This window comes from Pygocentrus nattereri, chromosome 18 (genome assembly GCF_015220715.1).
Source record: "Pygocentrus nattereri isolate fPygNat1 chromosome 18, fPygNat1.pri, whole genome shotgun sequence".
Taxonomy (NCBI): Eukaryota; Metazoa; Chordata; class Actinopteri; order Characiformes; family Serrasalmidae; genus Pygocentrus; species Pygocentrus nattereri.
Window position 1 is genome coordinate 38,063,659 of NC_051228.1, and position 22,085 is coordinate 38,085,743.

The following is a 22,085-nucleotide window of genomic DNA, read 5'->3' on the forward strand; positions in this document are numbered from 1 at the left end:
GTTGGTATTTGTTCCTTTTCATAACCGAATGTTTTAAAACAGAGCAGTAGAGTAAAAGCCTGGAGGCGAGGCGAGGCGGGGTGTGTGGAGTCAGTCCAGCTTAGAACAGATCATTCAGTGGATTATGGTTCAGTTATGTTCCCTGACTAAAGAGACTGGGATAGAGCTTTGAGGGTCCCACCCCAGTGACGAGAGGGGGACTGACCCAGAGACAGTTTCTTTGTATTTTTTTTTGTATCTTTTTACATCCTGTAACTACTCAGTACTTTTTTTTGCAATAAATGATTAAGACAGTGCTGTGGAGTCTGTCCCACATACTGACCCTGTTAAGACCTAGAACCAGTTGGGCATTTCAGTATTGTTTAATCCTTGGATCTTACCATCATGCTACCCAACATAATTACCTAGTAATGTGGACTTTGGAACCAGCCTCGTGACCAGAAGGTCGCTGGTTCGATCCCCAGAGCCGACAGCACGTGACTGAGGTGTCCTTGAGCAAGACACCTAACCCCCAACTGCTCCCCGGGTGCTGCGGATAGGGCTGCCCACCACTCCGGGCAAGTGTGCTCACTGCCCCCTAGTGTGTGCGTTCACTAGTGTGTGTGTGGTGTTGCACTTCACGGATGGGTTAAATGCGGAGGTGAAATTTCCCCGTTGTGGGACGAATAAGGGTCACCTAATCTTAATTACTCCAACCCTAAGGGAAATTTTAAAGAAGATTTTGAGGATCATTTGAATCGTTTCCTGAAGACTTGAAGACTCAGTTCTACTCAGTGTGAGGTCGAGATTTACACCTTCATTATATATAGAGTTTGTAGACTATGCCACTCTTTCTAGAGTCATTTATAAACTATTTTTAGATTGTGAGGTACTACATGATACGGAGATCTTTAAAGGAATAGTGTATGCATGTATTTTTATGGTCACACTTATATGGAAGTTAGTTTGTGATGGTCACACTGTTGATGCTGAATCAAGACAAATTTCCCTTCAGGGCCCATAAAGATTAATTTAAATTTCATTCAATTTCTCTGGAGGTTCCACTCCTGCTGAACCGCTGTCCTACCGCCTCCGGCCTGACGGGGACGCGGCTGGCTTCGGCATCATCCCGGACAGCGGCTGGCTGTTTGTGAAGAGCGCTCTGGACAGGGAGGCCAAAGACATCTACCTGCTGACAGTACTGGCCACCACGGGTAGTGGCCGAATGAAGAAAACGGGCAGTGCCACAGTGAGGGTCTCTGTGACAGACGAAAACGACAACTCCCCTCGTCTCTCACAGGAGAGGGTCTTCCTGGCCGTGAGAGAGAACCTGCCTGCAGGAACGGGTTTCGGCAGGGTTTCAGCTACTGACCGTGACGCCGGACTCAACAGCCGCCTCACCTACAGACTCCTGCACACTGACCGCAACTTCCAGATCAACTCCCAGACTGGTGAGCAGGCAAAGGCTGATGGTCATTTATTTATTTTTGGTCCTGAAAGTAGAAAAAAAAAGTTATTTCGCCAATGAGATCAAAGAAGACTCGGCCTTTGTGGGAATATTAAAAAGAAATAGATGTAAAATCGCATGTCAATGAATGTTTTGTTGATTTTCTAAGTTAAAAAATAGAGTTAACACATTCTATTCAGAGAACGAACTTAAACGATTTCAGTGCATAATTTCTAGCTTAACATCTTAGAATAAAAAAAATTTCTGGAACTTTTGCACATTTTTTTCCCAATATGTTAAATTTGGCCGCCCATTCAGGGCGGTGGGTAGCGCTGCCGCCTCACAGCGAGGAGGGTCTGGGTTCGATTCCCCGGCCGGGTGACTGGGGTCCTCTCTGTGTGGAGTTTGCATGTTCTCCCCGTGTCTGTGTGGGGTTCCTCCGGGTTCTCCGGTTTCCTCCCACAGTCCAAAGACATGCAGTCAGGCCAATTGGACATGCTAAATTGCCCCTAGGTGTGAGTGACTGTCTGTGTCTGCCCTGCGATGGACTTGCGACCTGTCCAGGGTGTATCCTGCATTCCCCCTGATGACCGCTGGAATAGGCTCCACCCCTTGACCCTGAGGGAGAAGCGGCTAAGAAAATGGATGGATGGATGTTAAGTTCGGGAAATATTCTTTAGTTGTGCATTTAATGTGCAGAAATGTGTTAGAAACACAACATAATGTGTAGTTTTACATGTGACTGTGCATGGATGTGGTTACCTTCTACAGGAGTCAAGCTGTCCAGTGTTATATGACAAGGCATAGTCATGAGAGTGTGGCGAGGTGTGACCTTCCTCAAAGTCACCAATACTTAGAAAATACAGTTCGACATAAGGATGCAAGTGGAAAAAACTCATGTTTCTGCTGAGTCTTGACATTTTTACAGCTGCAGTGTATAAATTTGAACAATGACTTTGTGCAAGTTGTGCAAATTCCATTGAAATGAATATAATTTCCCTCATGATATTCAGCTCACAAAAAGCTAGTGTGACTAGGCCTTTATTCAGCTTATTTATGTGCCCAGTGGTCAGTTAGTTTGGGCAGGAAGTCCCTGTGGTCATTGTTAGACATTAGGCTCGTGATTAAGTGCTGGCACTGAGCAGGATTACCGGCCCTGCCAGCCCTGCCAGCCCACAGCCGTGACAAATGTACTGAAGCAAGCAGTGATTTTTATACTGTCAAAAAATTCCAACTGCCAGACCAGCGTCCAGGCTAAAGCGTACAGCAGAAGGTGTCCAGTTCTGGTCCTGGAGGGTCTTAGCCCACCGTTTGGTGATTTCTCTGCTCCCTGATTCACCTCAGCAGTGAGTTACCAGGTTTAGTAAGTGTATTTGAGCAGGGAACTTGTCAACCTGTGCTGATCTCTGGCTCTAAAGGAGCAGAACTGATCTGGACACCCCTGGCCAACGGTCTTCAATGGATTCAGGCTCAGCTAGGCAGGCAGTCAACATCATTCAGTTAATTTATGTTTTCAGTTCGTTTGGACAGGAAGTCCCCGTGGCTATTGTTATACAATTAGCCCTGTGATTAAGTGCTGGCAGAGAGCAGCGTTAGTGGCAGTGCCACCCACCAGCGCCGCTTTCCAGCACTTCAACTATGTGTAATTTAGAACCCCCAAAGCCAAGTCCAGCCACTTCGGGATCTGATATTCACTTTTCTCTCTGTACTTTCCTCTTCCTCTCCAGGTGAGCTCAGCACCAGGGCTGCGCTGGATCGTGAGCACCAGTCCAGTTATCAGCTGGTAGTGGTAGTGCAGGACGGAGGTACTCCTCCACGCAGCGCTACAGGCACTGCCCACATCACCGTACTGGACGAGAACGACAATGCACCGGCCTTCAGCCACACGCTGCCAGGCAGAGAGCTGCTAATCCAGGTAAGATCCACAGCTGGCGCTGTAGAACAGGGGTTTAGATCACCAGTCTGTATGATAGACACAACCTCTACCACATCTGGTAGACAAAGGACTTTATATTATTGCTTTGCTGATGCTTTTTTCTCCTTTTCCTATCATCACAGTTATGGCAATCACAAGTATTCCCTAGATGCTTTCAGACATACTTCTCCAGTGTGTTATAAGTCTACATTGCCAATAGTTATAAGCCCACATAGTTAACATTTTTAATCAGATACCATGAAAAAAGATGAGGTGCTCAAGTGTGGCTGGCTTAATGTCATGTTTATGTTAAGTGGACTATCTTACACTCTCAGAAACAAAGATACTAGACTGTCTCTGGGTCAGTGCCCCTCTCGTCACTGGGGTGGGACCCTCAAGGCTCCATCTCAGTGCCTTTAGTCAGGGAACATAACTGAACCATAATCCACTGAAATGATCTGTTCTAAGATGGACTGACTCCACACACCCTGCCTCGCCTCGCCTCCAGGCTTTTACTCTACTGTTCTGTTTTAAAACATTCGGTTATGAAAAGGAACAAACACCAACTTTTCACCTGGAGGAACTGATTTAAGCTCCACAATCAGACCTTAAAATAATGTTAGAACCTTTGAGGGAACATTTATATTGTTTGTGCCCTGATGAACGAGAAATGGACCTGCACTGTACCTTTATTTCTAACAGTGTACTTACTATTTCTGTGACTTCTAGGTTTTGCATTGCATTGTTTGTTTTTATCTAAAATATCAATGCAATATTTGATCGTTATTTGACAAAAATTTTAAATTATTTTTAGCTGTTTAAATAAGATTTTTAAGGGCTCCTGAGTGGCCCAAGCATCTAAGTGTTGGCCCTGTCATCAGGAGATTGTGAGTTTGGTCCCTGGTGTTGCTGCAGTCGTTTGTGGTCAGGAGTCCAAGAGAACACAATTGGCCTCACTGTCTGGGTGGGTAGGATGGCCCCTTCTCCCCCATCACTCAGTGCGATGCTGGTCAGCACAGGCATCTGTTAGTGGCCATAAGAGATCTGGTGCTTTCCTCCGAGAGCGTTCAGCTGTCCAATGACGTCGCGTGAGCGGCAGATCGAAAAGATGCAGTGGAGCCTCACAGGAGCCTCACATGAAGGTATCATGTGATTGGGGGAGCCCTGACTAGCGAGTAGAATTGGAAACGAATAAATTGGGGAGAAAACTGGGGGAAAATGAAAATGAGGCTACCTTAAATGCCTTTTTAATAGTTAGATCTTATTCTGCAGGAGTGTCGCGACTACAACTGGAGACTCAGCCCTTATTAAAGCTGCTCTGTGTATGTTTTGGGGATTTGGAGGCCTCACAGGTGGACATATGTCATTGCACATGATGTGTAGAGGAACATTGTGTTCCCTGAGCAGATGAATCTGATGGGATCATCTTGAAAGAGAATTCAAAGAGAACTTAGTCAAAACTTGATGAAGGAAGTATCTTCCAAGGATATAAATGAATGATGTACTATTGACAATGTATCTTTATCAGAATAACGTTGATGTTTGGACCCAAACATCGAACGACAGCTTATTTCTGAGCCTGTTTGTGAGTTAAAAACATGACACGTTCCAGAAAACGTACAATAAATGATGATTTCAGGCTTTACTCCAGCTCACTGGAGCACACACATCAAGTTTTAGCGTCTTCTTTCAGTTTTAGCAGAAAAATCTTACATAGTGCAGCTTCACCACTGAATCTATGTGACTGTTCAGCTGTGAATATTGTAATGTGTTGCATAGCAACAGATGCATTTTCACCTCCATGTGTATGATCCAGGTGCAGGAGGGTCTGCCAGCTGGCTCTCTGTTAGGAACACTGCAGGCTAAAGATGCAGACGAGGGAGAAAACGGCACGATCTTTTACTCGTTGTCTGGTAAGCAAGCAAATCTCCTTCACTGTGAGCTCTTTTTAAAGACTTACAAAGCATAATTAGATTAAAACAAATGCTGAGAGCTGGATTTCCCAAAAGCATGCCAGCACAAGGTAGATAGAGTGAGCATCACGGTGAACACTCTCTCTACCACTACAGGCAATCTTAACACTAAGACGCTTTCGTGACACAGGGCCAAGATTAGAAGCATATAAGCCAGTAAATTCATAGTAGGAGGTTGCTCCATGACGTGACCCACCATCTCCAGTGAGGACTGTTGAATATGAGCTCGACTTCTCGGCGAATAGAAGAGGCTGGACATTCATTTGCCTTTTAACCCCAATGTCCTCTTTTCTCTCAGGCTCCAGAGCAGAGCGGTTCTCTCTGAACCCAAACACGGGGGAGCTGCGTTCTTCTTCCCCGCTGAGAAGGGCTGAGAAAGCTGAGTATAGCTTCACGGTGACCGCCTCCGATCGTGGTGCTCCGCCTCAGAGCTCGTCCTGCGTCCTGCGCATACAGGTCAGAGTTTTTACGCCTCGGTCACATTACAAGCCTTATTATTTACGCTTGGTCACGTCTTTAGGCCTTGATTGTTTGCACACAAGCGCAAAATCACCGTTTCACTTCAAAATTCAGTGCAATTTTGGATATTTTATTTTTATTATTATTAATAAAAATGATAAAAATATAATATAGTGTTAATATTAAAAATATAATGTTAAATAAATACATATATATATATATATATATATATATGTGTGTGTAATTAAATATTATATTAATAGTAATATTAATATATTAAAATCATTATTAATAATTTTTTTAAAATAATAATAGGAACAATCTGTAATGAAGGTGGTACTAGTGGTAATATAGCATTGATATTTCTGGTATGTGTAAAGCCGACTACCCAACAAGTGGTCTATAATGAGTTTTAGACCGAAACCCCTTCATTTGCTTTCATTTAATTTTAACCTATAGATTTAAATACTATAAGCTTAGCACCAGAGGGTGTTTTAAAATGGTCAAACAAAAAATGGTCACTAATAGTTATTATATAATAACTAATATACTGCGATTATTTATTTATAGGTATTTCTTGAGAAATAATCTGCTTTGATTAGTTTTAAATGTGAGGCATTCTGAGTGTTTAATTTATTACCTTCATTCTCATGTTTTACATCTTTCTTCTGCAACTCCGTTCATTTTTTACTTTCACAGCTTCCTACTAATGAAATCTATGTAGTAGCGTCGGAACTGTTTCATACATTTATCTATATCCCGTCTGAAGACTAGTGTAAGTGACCCATCTGTGATTTTGTACGCGTAACTGTGACGTAGAAAATGTTTGAATTGAAACATAAATTCCAATCATTCCATTCACACGAGAATGAATCAGATGTGCATCTGATCTAGAAGCGAATATGAAAGGGGCTCAGACCCGATTAACCCTCTTATTCTCCAGGGTATATTTAGTTTTGACCATCTGAATTTAGGCGACCAAATCGTAAGGCAAATTATTCAGTAACTGCATGAAATAAATTTATTAATTATTTAAATATTAATTTATTTATTTATTTTTTTATTTTTTTGTAAAAGCTCCTCAAATGAACAGAACGTGTGTTTTATGATCTCTATATCACTACATGCTCACAATTTACTGCTGAAAGCCAAAAATCTGCGCCGCTCTTTGTGTTGTTCTCTAAAAGTGATGTTTCCAGAGCAGATCACTGAAGAGACGCCGTCTGTTTATAGTTTAGAGCCCAGATTTGGGGAAAAACGGGTCGACTTTCAGTAGAAAAACAAAGTTCAGCTTCTTTTATTATAATGGTTTAAAATGACGTCACCGTCTATTAGACTGGAGAGAAGAGCTACAGCCTCACACGACGCCCAGCTTCTGAATGGAGCTGAACGTTATGAAGAACATGACCGAGTGCGGTTTGAGACCACCGGTGGTCTCGAGGAGTTTAAGAGGTTAAAGATTTTTGTGTTCAGGCCACTCTCAAAAAATCTGATTTGTGCCATTTCAGCTCTGGCAAGCCTAAACATGACGATGTGGCATTCTGACCTGCACTTGCGTCACATTTTCACTTTAATTCTCAATAAAGGCGTTTGTAATTCATCAAAGTTGCGTATGGTCAAATCTGATCACAAAATAAGCACATGCAAATTTCACTGACCGTTTTGTCCTACATTATTTTCATCTTTGGCATGTCAGTGCAATCAAACTCATATCTGGAAGGACCGTGTAAATTTGAGCATAATAGAGCGGTTAACTAACCAAATCCATTATCAATATCATCTGTAATAGCATTGATAAGAATAAATATAACAAAATGACAGAAAATAAGAATAACAACTATAACAATAATACATGGCAATCCAGAACAAAAGTGGATATACTTATTTTGCAAGTGCATATTAGTATATTAGCACATATTACACTGTGCTTTTAAAATAAAAAATACCAAATAGAAATCTCACCTCATAGAATGCAGTAATTCAGTGCTTAGTTGTTATTTGGGGAAAATAATCGCAGTAAACGATCACATCTTTACCGTATTGAAAAAAGACTAAGGTGTTTTCTTATTTTGCATTTTATTCTTTCCAGTCGTCGTAATTTAAAACTATAAAGTTTGGTCAGTAGGGGGAGCAGTGCACTCACTACTCAACCTCAACCATTAGCACTTAACGTTGTTGTTTTATTGGCTCCCTACCAAAACATCTGCCTAATTTAAGGTGTAATTTATGTAAATGATATATAAATGAGGTGTTGGTAGGCTGGCACTTGATTTCACGCGCTAAAGCTGCCTGATGCGTCATTTGGCTTCAAATCTCCCTACCAACGTTTGATGAAGCAGACGTAGAGTAGTTAGTACGTCATTAAGGGTGGTCAGATCTTCACAGCCTTATGTTTTGGCTTATTTCTGTTATTAGTATAATCTCTGAAATCCTTTAGAACCAATTTGTCCACCACATTCAGACACAGCCGTCTTCAGTATGGCCAAACCACAGTACTGCATGTGGCAGACCGTAGTGGAGTTTTAATGTGTGGTATCTGTGATGTGTTGAGGGAATTGATATGAAAGCAGAGAGCTTCTGTCTGTCTGCTGTAATTCTTTAAAAACACATTCAATCAAAACTCTCAGCTTTGCTTCCTCTTTCCAGAGCTTGATCCCGTAATTCAAACCCAAACGAGAGAGCCCAGGACACCCGGGCTATTGGCGCGAATTAGACATATGCGTCACGCTATATTTTACACGATACACTGTTTTTGCTTTTATATCCGCCCCAATATGTCCAGATCCCACAGAACATCTCCTGAACGGAAGTGTCTCTGGCAGGCATTGGGCCTCCTCTATAGCGCATGATCCTTAATGCTTTTTCAGATGCGATTTCCAAAAGGGAATAGGATGCTAATTGTAGAGCGTACAGTTCCCTGCCATATCTCTGCCTCCAGAAAGAGAGAAAAAGGGAAGGGGGGGGCAGCGAAAGAAGAAAAGGCACCTTTGAATGAAGTGTTCCCAGATGGCCTGTGATGGGCCCCAGCTGTGGCTCGCTCTGATCAGACGCAGAGAGCCGCTAACCTCAGCCTTCTCGCACGGTAGCACTCACGGACACACTCGCTCCAGATAACGTTTCACCACAACAACATCGAGATAATATTCCACATACCGGTCAAGTAATACCAGGCACTCTGGAACGTTCCAGTACATTGCATTTTAGAGAATGTCAAGTAATGCACTTATAGGCGTTCTACGATTCCTCCCGTTGCTCAGTGCCCATGGAGTGGACTGTTTGCTTTTCATGGTGATTTAAGCATGAACGCTTTCACCTGTTGTCATTACAATGCCATGTTTCCAGCCTCACTCAAAGGGCACAGGAAATGACCTTATCTTGCTTTCATGTGCCTCAATTTGAGCTCTTATGGAGAGTCCATGGCTTTGAGGTCAGTATGGTAGAGGACCTTTACTGTTCACAGTATAAGTGTTATTTGGCAAGTGCATTTCAATAGTACGATGGATGCTGAGATTTTCGTTGGGAGTGACAAGGATGGACATTAGAAATGAGCAGATCAGAGGGACAGTGAAGGTGGAGCAGTTTGGAGATAAAGCCAGAGAGGCCAGGTTGAGATGGTTTGGACATGTGTTGAGGAGGAATAGTGGATATATTGGGCAAGGAATGTTGGAGATGGAGCTGTCGGGTAGAAGGAGAAGAGGTAGACCTCAGAGAAGGTTTATGGATGTAGTGAAGGTGGACATGGAGATGGTAGGTGTGAAAGTAGAGGAGGCAGTGGATAGGGCGAGATGGAGGCAGATGATCCGCTGTGGCGACCCATAAAGGGAGCAGCCGAAAGAAGAAGATTTCAATAGTACGATGGAACAGCGGTATAAGCCCTAGTCTCTTAAGCTTGCAGTGTACTGATCAAAGCATTTACAGGCTCTTGAGTAATCAGATAATGGAAAAACTCCAGGTCTACAGGAGTCAGACAGTAATCAGATTTCTAGACCTTCCTCCCATCTAAGAATTCAGATTGTGCTGTTTACATGACCGTTTGAATAATCAGATAACTGCAGAAATTCGATCATGAGAGGAATTGCTGAGTGCCCTCCACTTGACTGGGATTGGTCCATATCACCACGTTGTTGCCCTGATTGGGTTTGATCCACTGCATGAAGCAGCCTATTAGCAGAGCTGAGACGTGCCCCAAGTACGTCTAGGACAGGACTTTCTGCAGCAGCTTGATTTCGTTTACTTCTTTTGTCGTTTGTACACTGCCAGCATTACAGCCAATAAAGAAAAAAACAAGCTAAAACTTCTAAAGCTTCTAGAAAGGATGACGTTTTCTTTGCATGGTTTACAAACTTGCTCTTTTTTCCTGCCTTCTAAAGTGAAGACTCACTAAAATTAAGCAGTAATTATTTTACCAGGCTCCCTTGTGGAAGACTTGCTTAGGCCTGTTGATGCTACGGCAGTTCCTTATTTGTTTAAAATGAATCCAAAACATTTTTTCATAGAGCTGTCTCAGAAATCTGACCACTATCGACAAGCTGGTGCACAGACTTTGACCAAAAAGAGCACATAAGGTGCTAAAAACCCATTTTTCTCTAATCGTTGGGGTCTTTAATCTATTGTGGGTGTATGTTGCTTAGACCGTTGGAGACTTTGAAGAGACATTTGTTTTCCGTCTGGCCGCATGAAAGCAGCCATCAAAGTGATTATATTGTGGCTGTAAAATAACAGACTGCATGAAATTGAATATTTACAAGTTCTAAGAGGTTGTGGCTCCACGACTGGTTTTGATGACAGATTCTTGCAATCTTTGTTTTTAATCATAGGTTCTGGGATCTGCTAGAACTTCTCCCAAACCCAACACCCTGTCCATGACCCTTAACTCGGTGGAGGGAGCACAACCAGGCTCCATCATAGGTTCAGTGCGGTCACATGACCATCATGATGTGGCGCTTGATGGGCAGGTGACTTACCTCGTAGTGGGTGGAACCGATCAGGATGGCACCTTCATGGTTGACCGTCTGACAGGGGATGTGTATTTGGCCAGGGAGCTGGACTATGAAAAGGGAGCTCGCTATACCTTACAGATCGAAGTGGACGACTTCTCGAAGACTTACCCTAGCACCTATATGGTCCAGCTGGATATCAATGTGCAGGACAGCAATGACCATGCTCCAGAGTTCCCTGAAGACCCTGTTACCATAGTTGTCCCTGAGAACATGCAGCCAGGCTCCTCCATCTACACCTTCCAGGCCACTGATAAGGATGGCAGCGGCCCCAACAGTGAGGTACGCTACTCCATCCAACACCGCTGGCCTGACCGCTCAGATCTCCTGACCCTTGACCCTGTCACCGGAGTGCTGACTCTGGGTCAGGAGTTAGACCACGAGGACACCTCCAGCCTGTTCCTGGTGGTCAGAGCCACCGACTCAGCAGTGGATCCCCACCAGAGGCGCTGGGGCTCAGTTACGGCCCGCATCTTTGTGACGGACGAAAACGACAATGCTCCAGTCTTCAGCTCCCCTACAGCGGTCAGCATGATGGAGGATCAGCCTGTGGGCTTTGTGATGCTCTACATGATGGCCAGGGACGCTGACCAGGGTGAAAACGGCCGAGTGTCCTATCGTATCCAGACTGGCAATGCAGCAGGCCGCTTCAGCCTCAACCCCAACACCGGTGAGCTTCTAAGTCAGAAGTTTTCAAATCTGGACCTTGAATCCAGTTTCTGGCCCTGGAATTTTGTAATCACTGAACTGTAAATGTAATGGATTGGCCACCTTCCAGCTCAACCACCAGTAACTATAAAATCCTCAAACAGAAACTGGATTCAAGGTCTGGACGTGAAGATTACTGCTCTACATTGACTAATTAACTAATTATTCACTGCATTCTTTATCATTTAAGTTTGATCAGTCATCACATTTCTTTACTTTTTTATTTAGATATTTATTTACTTATTCTAAACATTAGATAATTCTAATGGAGTTTTGCACCACACAGCATTTCTTAGGTTAATCTTGCTGTTGTGGCTCCTGATGAACATGAACAGATTATGTTCCTAGGATTTCAGGGCCCAATATGTGACTTGTGTATTTTGCCAACATTCTCCTGTCTCAATGTACATGTGAGCAGTTCTAATCCCTCAGCAGTCTGATGAGGTTTGTCTCACCCACACATTTTTAACAAAGCAGTGTTTCCAGTGATCTCCTTCTCTGTGTGTAACTGCCTGCTCTGCTGTGCACACGACAAGAAAACCCTTGAATCTTGAATCAGTAAACTAAAAGTACAGGGCAGGTGCAACGTGGGGAAAAAGGTGCCGCACTTCAGGATTTCCTAATGAAGGAAAAGCGCCGAACAAACTGAAAAGGTGTCAGTGTGGGAGACATAGTCGCGCTGAATTATAGCCCACGCTATAAAGTGTAGCGTTATATAACATTACGTAGTGACATGACAGCCCGTGCGATGTTTTCCACGACTGTGTTAGTTATTTATTAGTCGACTGAAGATCAGGAACGTCTGCTGGTGTAAGACGGTCCTTTCTCAGGAACAGCCGTTTTCCCAGCTCTCCCCATTTCCCACCACAGCTTTATGTTCATTTGGTTCAAAGTCCCAAAAGTCATTCAGCAGGAGGCGAGAGGGCTGTCTCTAAGGGCTTATAAATGGGCGAGCTGTTTTATTTTGGTTAGGTTTACCGCACCCTTTTGATTTGATGTGCATGTATACATTAGTTTGAAATTTCTCCATCATCAAAGGCTCATAATATGGTCCCCACTCAGTGCTTACTCTGAATAGGATTAGAAAGGCAGAGACACCTAATAGAGCTGCCAGCTGGAAGGCGATTTCCTTCCATTAATGTCAAAACGGCTTAGGAATTAATATGGGCTGATATTTCATTTCTGTTTTAAATCAGACACGTTATATGCATTGCTGCAGTGGCGCAACCCAGGGTGGGATTAGGCATGAGTTTACGTCTTGGTGAGCGGTAATGAACTGATATTGACCAGACTTGGGGGATTAAAGCTTAACAGGGTTTTGACTGGATGAGGAAGAGGAGGTGGTCTGGCGGTCGTCTTGTGCTATCCTTAAGCGCAAAAGCAGAGTTTTCAAACTTTAGAGCGGAAGCTTATTTCACAAGGCACTGATGTGTTGAGGGCTGAAGTGTGCTTTGTGAATTATTAATCAAGTCAGGACCCACGTAAACGCTCAGCAATATAGGGCAATATAGGGCCGGCAGGCAGGCTGTGTTTGCCCTGGGAGACCCCCAAAACCTTCTTGCTGATGACAGTGAAACGGTGGACCTTCTATCTCCTCAGCAAAAAAGCACTTTCTCTGTGAATGTAGTGGCACACAGAGGCATTATCACGGAGGAAAGCAGAATGGGGAGTCAATTGGGCAATAAAACTCTGGTTTCTGCTTGAAAATCCTGCGGTTGACTTTTTTAGTAGTAATAGAATCCTGGAAATCTAAGCAAGTCAAGCCTTTGAGTCTTTTGGCTCCTGCCGTAGCGTGTGCAGGGCATGTGGTTCGTGAGTGAGAAGAGTGGGAAATATTTCTACCCCGGCTGTGTGAGTGAGGGAAAAGCCACTGCTTTATCACTTCTCTTACTTTGTGGTGGAGGGAAGATAATTGTGTCTTTTCAGCTGCCGACGGCATGTAAATAATGCACTTCCCAGGCAGAGAAGGTAAGAAAAGACGCTGATCCCGGCCTGTAAGAGCTTACGAGATTCGGGGGTTTACCTTCTTTTGATTTTAGCAATGATTCAGCATCCTATTAAGTTTATTAATAACAACCGAATCATTCCTTCATACAGAACTCTTTGAAAGAACCTAAAACCCCGAGTAGAGCGTGTTTACTGAAGAACGAGAACTGTGAGTGTTTCAGGGAATGCTTTGGAAAAAATGTTCCACTTACCCCAGATGTAGTCGGTCAGCCAGGACATGTATGATGTCCAGATTTAGCTTTTTTAGTGTAGTGCTATGAGCCTGACATTGTCAATAGTCACCCAAATCCTTTGTGTAAATACATCCACAAAACTTCCCTCAACCCTCTAATCCAGGGAATCATTAAGCTCCAGGGCACAGTACAACTGTGAACTGCTTAACGATCAAAACTTCACCCAGTAGCTATTCACAGAGGGAAACTCTGACAACACCTGGATTGGCTGATTGATTTAATCTGGATTATGTGGAAAATTGTGTGACTTCGATTTTTAGCTGAACCATTCCTTTGATGAAGGTGGATGCAGGTGTGGCAGTATAAAGTATATTGGCCATGGCTTTATTATAATTTGTAAAATGTGATTTATACAATCCCTCAAAGTCAATGCAACAACTGCTGAAAAACATAAAAACACAAGAACATGGGACAAATTGTTAAAGCAGCCCCGATAGGCTGTGTATTACAGTGATTTTACCATGGTTAAGGGGTGTTGTTCAGCAGTTATACACACATATTCAATAAATAGCCATTTATTGTAATAATAACAACGAACAGTTTTTTCAAGGTAGTAAGCATTAGGCTGTGGTTGCTAAGCAACATAACAATTCAAGATTAACTTAACGTCTTATTCTCCAGGGTTTGTCCATCTGAGTTTAACTGAATAAGGCAAATTTCAGTAACTCCATGAAATAAATGTATTTATTTATTGTAAAAGCTCCTCAAATGATCAGAACATGTGTTTTATGATCTCCACATGTCACTACATGCTTACGATTTACTGCTGAAGGCCAAAAATCTGCACCGCTCTTTGTGTTGTTCTCTAAAAGTGATGTTTCCAGAGCAGATCACTGAAGAGACGCCGTCTGTTTATAGTTTAGGGCCCAGATTTGGGGAAAAACGGGTCGACTTTCAGTAGAAAAACAAAGTTCAGCTTCTTTTATTATAAGGGTTTAAAATGACATCACCGTCTATTAGACTGGAGAGAAGAGCTACAGCCTCACACGACGCCCAGCTTCTGAATGGAGCTTATGGAGTATGAACGTTATGGAGAACAGGACCGAGTGCGTTTGCCACATAATGCAGAAACAACTGATAAAGAATTTCATTGGTCGTGAGGTTTTAGAACAACATCTGTTTTATTAAATGTATCCTGCTCTCCTTTTGGCAGTAAAGTTTTATTTTTAATTTCTCTAAAGAAGCCATGGGTTTTTTTCTTCCTTCAAGCTTTCTTCCCTTCTGCTTTGCGTCAGGTTCCCTCTCCATCCTCAAAGCTGTGGACCGTGAGGAGCAGGACAGCTATAATCTCACTATCGTCGCTGAGGATCACGGGACACCGCAGCACTCCACTACGCAGGTGCTGTCGGTGCAGGTCATTGATGTGAATGATGAGGCTCCCTGGTTTGAGAAGAGCGAGTATGAGGTCAACGTCAGAGAGAACCAGCCGGCCGGAACCTCTGTACTCACCGTATCTGCCACTGACAGAGATCAAGGTGAGGCGATTCATAGTGTTGGCTCATCACAGGTTTACACCTTTTGAAATTCTCTTGTATTGTTTGGTTTTTACAGTTAATCTTGTTGATGTGTGTGTTACTCGGTGGTCTGCTGGACCCACTACATTATGGCTTTTAAATCAATACAGCCATAACAATTCATGTAAAAATACCGGATGTTTAAAATATCATAAGTGTCCAGCGTAGGGTTCTACTGTAGCAGCTGTAGCCAGTCAGCAGCCTGTCCATGTTGTCCACCCTCACACACACACACACACACACTAAGAGCAGGCCATGTAGGAAGAGAACAGAGTGAAGGACACAGCACCTCCACACTTTTACTCCCCTCGGATTCAGCCCAACACCACATGTGAAATATATATGTGTGGGGAGGTGAACAGAGTGAAGCTCTGAAAATGGGTTATTTTACATGTTGTTCACAGAAAATGAATAAATACCAAGAATCTGATGCTGAAATAATAATAAATTTAAGAATAAATCATTTTTTTCAATCAGTCTTTTGCTAAACATTTAAAATGGGTCCTACAGACCTGAACATCACACAAGGGTTAAGAAAGCAAGAAAAATAATTGTAGCATTTTTAGGAATATAGAGGAGCTTTTCACTGATACTTTGAATTCATTTAGCCACAGCTTCATGTTCACTCGTCCACTCACGTCCACTATATATACCACCCTTGGAATGATAAATAGGTTTGGCACAAATAACGCTTTACAGTGCTCCCCAGGGACCCCCAGGTGGCCCGTATTTTTGCTCTAGCCCATGTGGTAGGAGTTGGGATAGAGCAAAAATGTGGACCCCCTGAGTGGTCCCTGAGGACAGAATTGAGAACCACTGGTTAAAAGTACACTCTTGGCCCAAAGGTGGTTTAAAGTATGCAAATGCTGATATCACAACTTCAGGATAAAATGCGTGGACTACGCCCAGTTTAGTGCTTCTGTCAACTGTTCCTTCAGTTTAGCAGATTTTGCAAGGAAAATGCCACAGTCTCAACAGCTTTCCGTTGAACCTCTTTCTGTAGGCAACCTCTTTCTTTTGGGGCAGTCGTGGGCTGGAGGTCAGGGATCCAGCCTCGTGACCAGAAGGTCACCGGTTTGATCCCCAGAGCTGACAGCACATGACTGAGGTGTCCTTGAGCAAGACACCTAACCCCCAACTGCTCCCCGGGCGCTGCGGATAGGGCTACCCACCGCTCCGGGTCAGTGTGCTCACTGCCCCCTAGTGTGTGTGTGCTCACTAGTGTGTATGTGGTGTTTCACTTCACGGACGGGTTAAATGCGGAGGTGAAATTTCCCCATTGAGGGACTAATAAGGGTCTCTTAATCTAGGCTCCCTCTTGGCCATTCTGCCAGCAGAATGGAAATCAACTTGGATATTTTTCTTTTGTATAATTGAATAAAATAGCTTTCCCCATGACTCAGTTATCAGATTAAATAGGACACTGTTGGCTCTCTGAGTGTGACATGTGAACAAGCACTGGGGGGTGAAGGAGGAAGGAGAGAATCAATCCACACCTTTCCACAAGGACAGCCACACTGAGACCAAACCTGAAGCACAACTGCAGCGTTCTTCACAGCAGAAAATCTGGTAAAAAATAGCATTTAAGCTCACTAAAATGATGAGGAAAATCCAGCTGTAAATTCTACGTATTTCCAATGAAATATTGTGGCGTCAGTGAAGACTAAGACTCGGGAAATGAAGGCTTTGTTCACACAGCAAGCAAAAGTGGCCCAAATCGGATCTTTTTCTTCACATGTGACACAGATGTGGACAGCAAAACCAGATTAAATCTTACGTTCTCTTCTCCGATTTGGGACACTTCCATATGTGGTACTGAAATCCAACACATCCGATATGCGGCAATGCGACTCAGTCTGAACGGCCAGACTGGAATTCATACGACTTTTATGTCAATTCAACCCGACTTTCATCGTCATTGTGATCTGCTGAGACCTCATAAACATTAAGTCTGATGTTTCTGTACAAAAATCAGAAGAAACTTATCGGAACTGCTCTGTGTTCAAAGAAATGTTGGAAAAATGACCGAACGTGGCCGCAGGAGAACGAGGCTTCAGCGTAGAGGAGAAGTCTAAGGGCCAAGAATCCAAGGACACAAACCAAAGAAGTGACCATGGCCTTTTTACAGCGAGCTCCAACACATTCATGACGGCTCCTGTGAAGATGGCACTGAACCCTCCGGGAGCGACTGACATTTGTTGGCAGTCATGATTGTTTACGCGAAGCTCTGTTCTTTTGCACATGCAGGTCAGGTTAAGCGCCGATCTGTCCAGACTGATGTCGCATACAGATCATATCTGAAATATATTGTGAACAGCCCGACAAAAAAAAAACAGATTTGGTGAGAAAATCACATTTTGGGCCACTTTTACCTGCTGCGTGAACGTAGCCCTAGAGCTTCAAGTGAATGCTCTTTTATTGAGCACAGCAGCAGGGGAGAACCACCGCTCGGTGCTACTGAACAGCCTGGAAAATTGGGCAGGTCATGAACAGCTACACAACTCCAGTCCACGGCGAAACACAGACCCACAGCCACCAACCCACAGCCTAGCATATCAAAGCACAAATAACACTGCTGCACCAATCACACGAGCAACAACAACTTATTTACAGTATCTCCTTTCGGCTCCGTGCACAGCGGCCACAATATATTCCATTAACGTCAGTGAAAAAAAAAACGCATAGTTCAACTCAGGGCCCCCCAAAAGATGCAAAAACTGCATTTAGTGGCTGTTGTGCATAAGATTGAACATATTATACACATTAAACCGGAAAAATTCATGCTCATTTCTACTTAAAACATTTTGAAAATCCTTCCACTCACAGTGTGTTTATCAGCTTTTCTTCTCATGCATTTCCTTCTACAACCCCATTTCCAAAAAAGAAAAAAGCTGGGACGCTGTGCAAAATGTAAATAAAACCAAAATGCAATGATGTGCAAATCATTGAATCCCTGTATTTTATTGAAAACACTACAAAGACAGCATATCAAATGTTGAAACTGAGAAATTTTACTGTTTTTTGAAAAATATTTGCCCATTCTGAATTTGATGCCAGCAACATGTTCCAAAAAAGGTGGGACGGGGAAACCAAAGGATGTTAAAGTCGTGTAATGATAGAAAAAGTCCATTAAAGGAACATATGCTTCCGTCCAGACGGCGTCTTTTTCAGGAAAGGCCTTGATTATTTCAGCAAGACGATGTCAAACCACATTCTGACTGTATTACAGCAGCACTGCTCTGTATTAAAAGAGTCCGGGTGCTAAACTGACCTGCCTGCAGTCCAGACCGGTCACCACTGAGAACATTTGGCACATTATGAAATGAAAAGTATGGCAAAACAGACCCCGAACTGTTGAGCAGCTGGAATCCTGGATCAAACAGGATCAGAAAACCTTTCACTTTTAGAGCTACAGAAGCGTCTCCTCAGTTCCCAAACACTGACAGAGTGATGAAACACAGCGGGAAACACCCGTCCCAGCATTTTTGGAATTTGTTGTTTGGATCAATGTGGCACAAAATGGGCACATGCTTCTCAAAAAAAACCAGAAGCGAAGGTTTTAATCACTCATATGGAGAGGATTGTGGGGATCCTTCTCTCTCTCCCAGGCTGGGTGTAAGGGCCTGAAACAGAGCAGCTGTAAAGACTGTCTCCAGGAGTCATTACCGGAGTAAACAGGTGCTGCTGCCAAATCCAGTTCACTCTGCACGCAATCTGGCAGCCGCGTGCCAGCTACAGCCCACAGTGGAGAGAAGGTGCCAGAGGCTAAAACAGCAAGTTTGCCCGTTAATAAGGTTGCCTTGTCCTTAAATCAGATTTGGACTGTTTTTTTTACACCTCTGTTAATTGGAAAATTAACTTACATAGCAATTCTGGTTCTTTGCAGGATCACAATTCAAGAAGTCATTCACTGGCATTCATTTTTAGCCCTCTGTTCATCAGACAGATAGTTTAGATCAATATTTGCACTCGGCCAAAATCACCGGAAAATGGTGCATCGGATATCGGTGGGAAAACAGAAGAAATCTGCTTGTAACAAAATAGATCACAACAACGGTGGCCATGTTAACATAAGAACAATGGGCCTCATTAACCAACTGTCCTTAAGAAGATCTCTCTTTCTAAAACCCACTTACGCAGTTTCCACGTAGATCCTGACATTCGCCAGTGTTTTCTTATTTGGGATTTTCTTCTTCTAATTCTTCTTCTAACTTCTAATTTTTCTTGGGTAAAACCAGAATCTACACTCAAGAGCTCAAAGGTGAGAACTGTCCTGCGCCTCTAGAACACGTCATGAACCTGACGTCGACTTTTTATTAGGGCCTTTCTCAAGAACGAATGCAAGAAAAAGCTTGGAGACATTGGAGAATGAGGCCCACTGAGCTGTTATTACTATATTACATACTAAATGATGCTGCATTCGACTAAGCTTGTAACCTGGAGTTCCCCACTTCTGACTCCTAAAATAAAAAAAGGAAAACGACCCGTAAGCTGGGAATTCCGACTTGGAATTGCAGTAACACTGAAGTGGTGGTGGTGGTGTGTTAGTGTGTGTTGCGCTGGTCTGAGTGGATCAGACACAGCAGTGCTGCTGGAGTTTTTAAACACCTCAGTGTCACTGCTGGACTGAGAATAGTCCACTAACCAAAAATATCCAGCCAACAGTGACCACTGATGAAGGACTAGAGGACGACCTACACAAACTGTGCAGCAGCAGATGAGCTGTCTTCTCAGACTTTACATCTACAAGATGGACCGACAAGGTAGGAGTGTCTAATAGAGTGGACAGTGAGTGGACACAGTGTGTAAACACTACAGCAGCTCTGCTGTGTCTGATCCACTCTTACTAGCACAACACACTAACACACCACCACCACGTCAGTGTTACTGCAGTGCTGAGAATGACCCACCACCCAAATAGTACCTGCTCTGTGAGGGTCCATGGGGGTCCTGACCACTGAAGAACAGGGTAACAGAGTATCAGAGAAACAGATGGACTACAGTCTGTAACTGTAGAACTACAGAGTGCAGCTATACAGTAAGTGGAGCTGATAAAGTGGGCAGTGAGCGCAGAAACGAGGAGGTGGTCAGAACGTTACGCCTGATCGGTGTATAACACTGACCAAAAAGGTGCTGTTTTAAAAAGGGAAATACATCCTGGTTAATTCATCAGCTTGTTCTTTGACTCTGTTTCAGGTACTAACGGGCAGGTAACTTATGGAGGTGTGACAGTGGAAGGCTTCCTCATTTCTCCTGACACTGGAGTCATTTCACTCACCAAAGTCCTTGACAGGGAGCAGCAGGATCACTACACTGTGACTGGTAATGAACTGTTTTCTTATCTTTTGGAAAGAAGCAACACATGCAGCGTTCTTCTCAGGGTATCCCTGACGTGATGTCTTTGTGATATGTGATGCAGTGTATGCCAAAGATGGAGGGATGCCCCCAAACTTCGCCAAAGCCACGGTGCATATCACAGTTCTGGATGAGAATGACAATGCTCCGGTGTTTGGGAGGCTACAGTACAGTCTGGAGCTGCCAGAGAACCTCGAACCTGTAGAGCTTTTTATCATCAAAGCTACTGACCAAGACAGCGGTGAGAGTGGCAGACTGGAGTACAGGATTACCGGTAGGTTTTTTGTAGTGGCAGAAAACTCACTGCTGGCTTGAATGATGTTCAGTCATTTTTCATTCAGTTTATGAATGCAAAACAAACTTGTCTCACAATATTTCAGCCAGATTTGCTGAACGGGAAACAATATTTTGTAATGCAAAGTGATTCAGAAAGATTTGTCCGATTTCAAAATGATTCATTTCACCTGTAAATCATCACAGATCAGTGCAGTGAGCTGTAGTCACTTTAAATGAGCATAAAGTTTATTATGTAATTCTACAAGGTCTCAGTCTGAACCTCCTCCAGCTGGACGGACGACATCAACACCACAGTCAAACTCATCCCAGACTGGACTGAGCGTGTCGGGCGTCGCTGCTCTCACGGCTCTTTCAGTGGGATTTCGGAGATCATCCAGTGCTGTGGAACCAGCGCCGAACGCTCTGAGCTGCTGGAGCTTCACTGCTGATGAAAATCCCACTGCTCAGTTCTGACGGATTCACTCTTATTGACGTGGAGAACGCAGAACGCTCTGCTCAGGGTTCTCAGCTCCTCTCAGACTGAAGGAGCCAGTCAGAATCTCTATGACCCCCTCTTACAGTTGGATTGTGATTGGTTCCTAGACGCCTCATGGTTGTAAAAATATGGCGCTTTGAAATCAGATGAATCTTTTTTGAATCACCCCGTATGATCAAGCGTGCACCCTGTCTAGTTGATAACATCAGCACTTTTGTCATTTACTAGTTAGCTAGCTACGCAAGGCACCATATACTTCCCTCTCCTTGGAGTTTCTTTTGTAGTGGACGTGTTTGAATAGAGCCTGACCAGCAACAGTCCACAGAAAGATCAAGGGGACTGTATCTTCTTTAAGTTCAAAACCTGGATTTGGCCTAAACATTTTGGCTGTTGCTGTGGCCAAAAACCTGCAGATCTACTTGATGAGACTGTACTGGCACAGTAACTAACTGTTATACATACTAACGTGGTGATGTATAACAAGAAGTCCACGTTTTTTCATTTGTCAGAGCGCTCTCCACTAAAGGTTCCTAAATGGTTCTTGGCCTGAATGTAGTTGGTATAGAACTTTAAACTTTGAAACCGCTTCACATCCCACTTACCAAGGAAGTTCTTTCTAGAGTCATTTAGCGAAAGGTTCTATAGGAAACCGAAACGGCATTGCTCTAAACAATCTGTTATTTCTAAGAGAGCAGCTCATTTTTAACCCTTGTGGGGCGATTGGGG

General features: G+C 43.5%; 1 protein-coding gene across 3 annotated transcripts in view; it reads left to right on the forward strand.

Moving 5' to 3' along the window:
* dchs1b (dachsous cadherin-related 1b) overlaps positions 1-22,085 on the forward strand; it is a 178,894-nt gene that overhangs the window by 143,704 nt on the left and 13,105 nt on the right. For all 3 annotated transcript variants that reach the window (XM_037547270.1, XM_037547268.1, XM_037547269.1), the window contains exons 7-14: positions 1,038-1,430; positions 3,154-3,341; positions 5,158-5,254; positions 5,613-5,770; positions 10,591-11,440; positions 14,954-15,193; positions 20,429-20,554; positions 20,652-20,861. In XM_037547270.1, the coding sequence (XP_037403167.1) occupies positions 1,038-1,430; positions 3,154-3,341; positions 5,158-5,254; positions 5,613-5,770; positions 10,591-11,440; positions 14,954-15,193; positions 20,429-20,554; positions 20,652-20,861 (2,262 nt within the window). The remainder of the gene's footprint in view (positions 1-1,037; positions 1,431-3,153; positions 3,342-5,157; positions 5,255-5,612; positions 5,771-10,590; positions 11,441-14,953; positions 15,194-20,428; positions 20,555-20,651; positions 20,862-22,085) is intronic.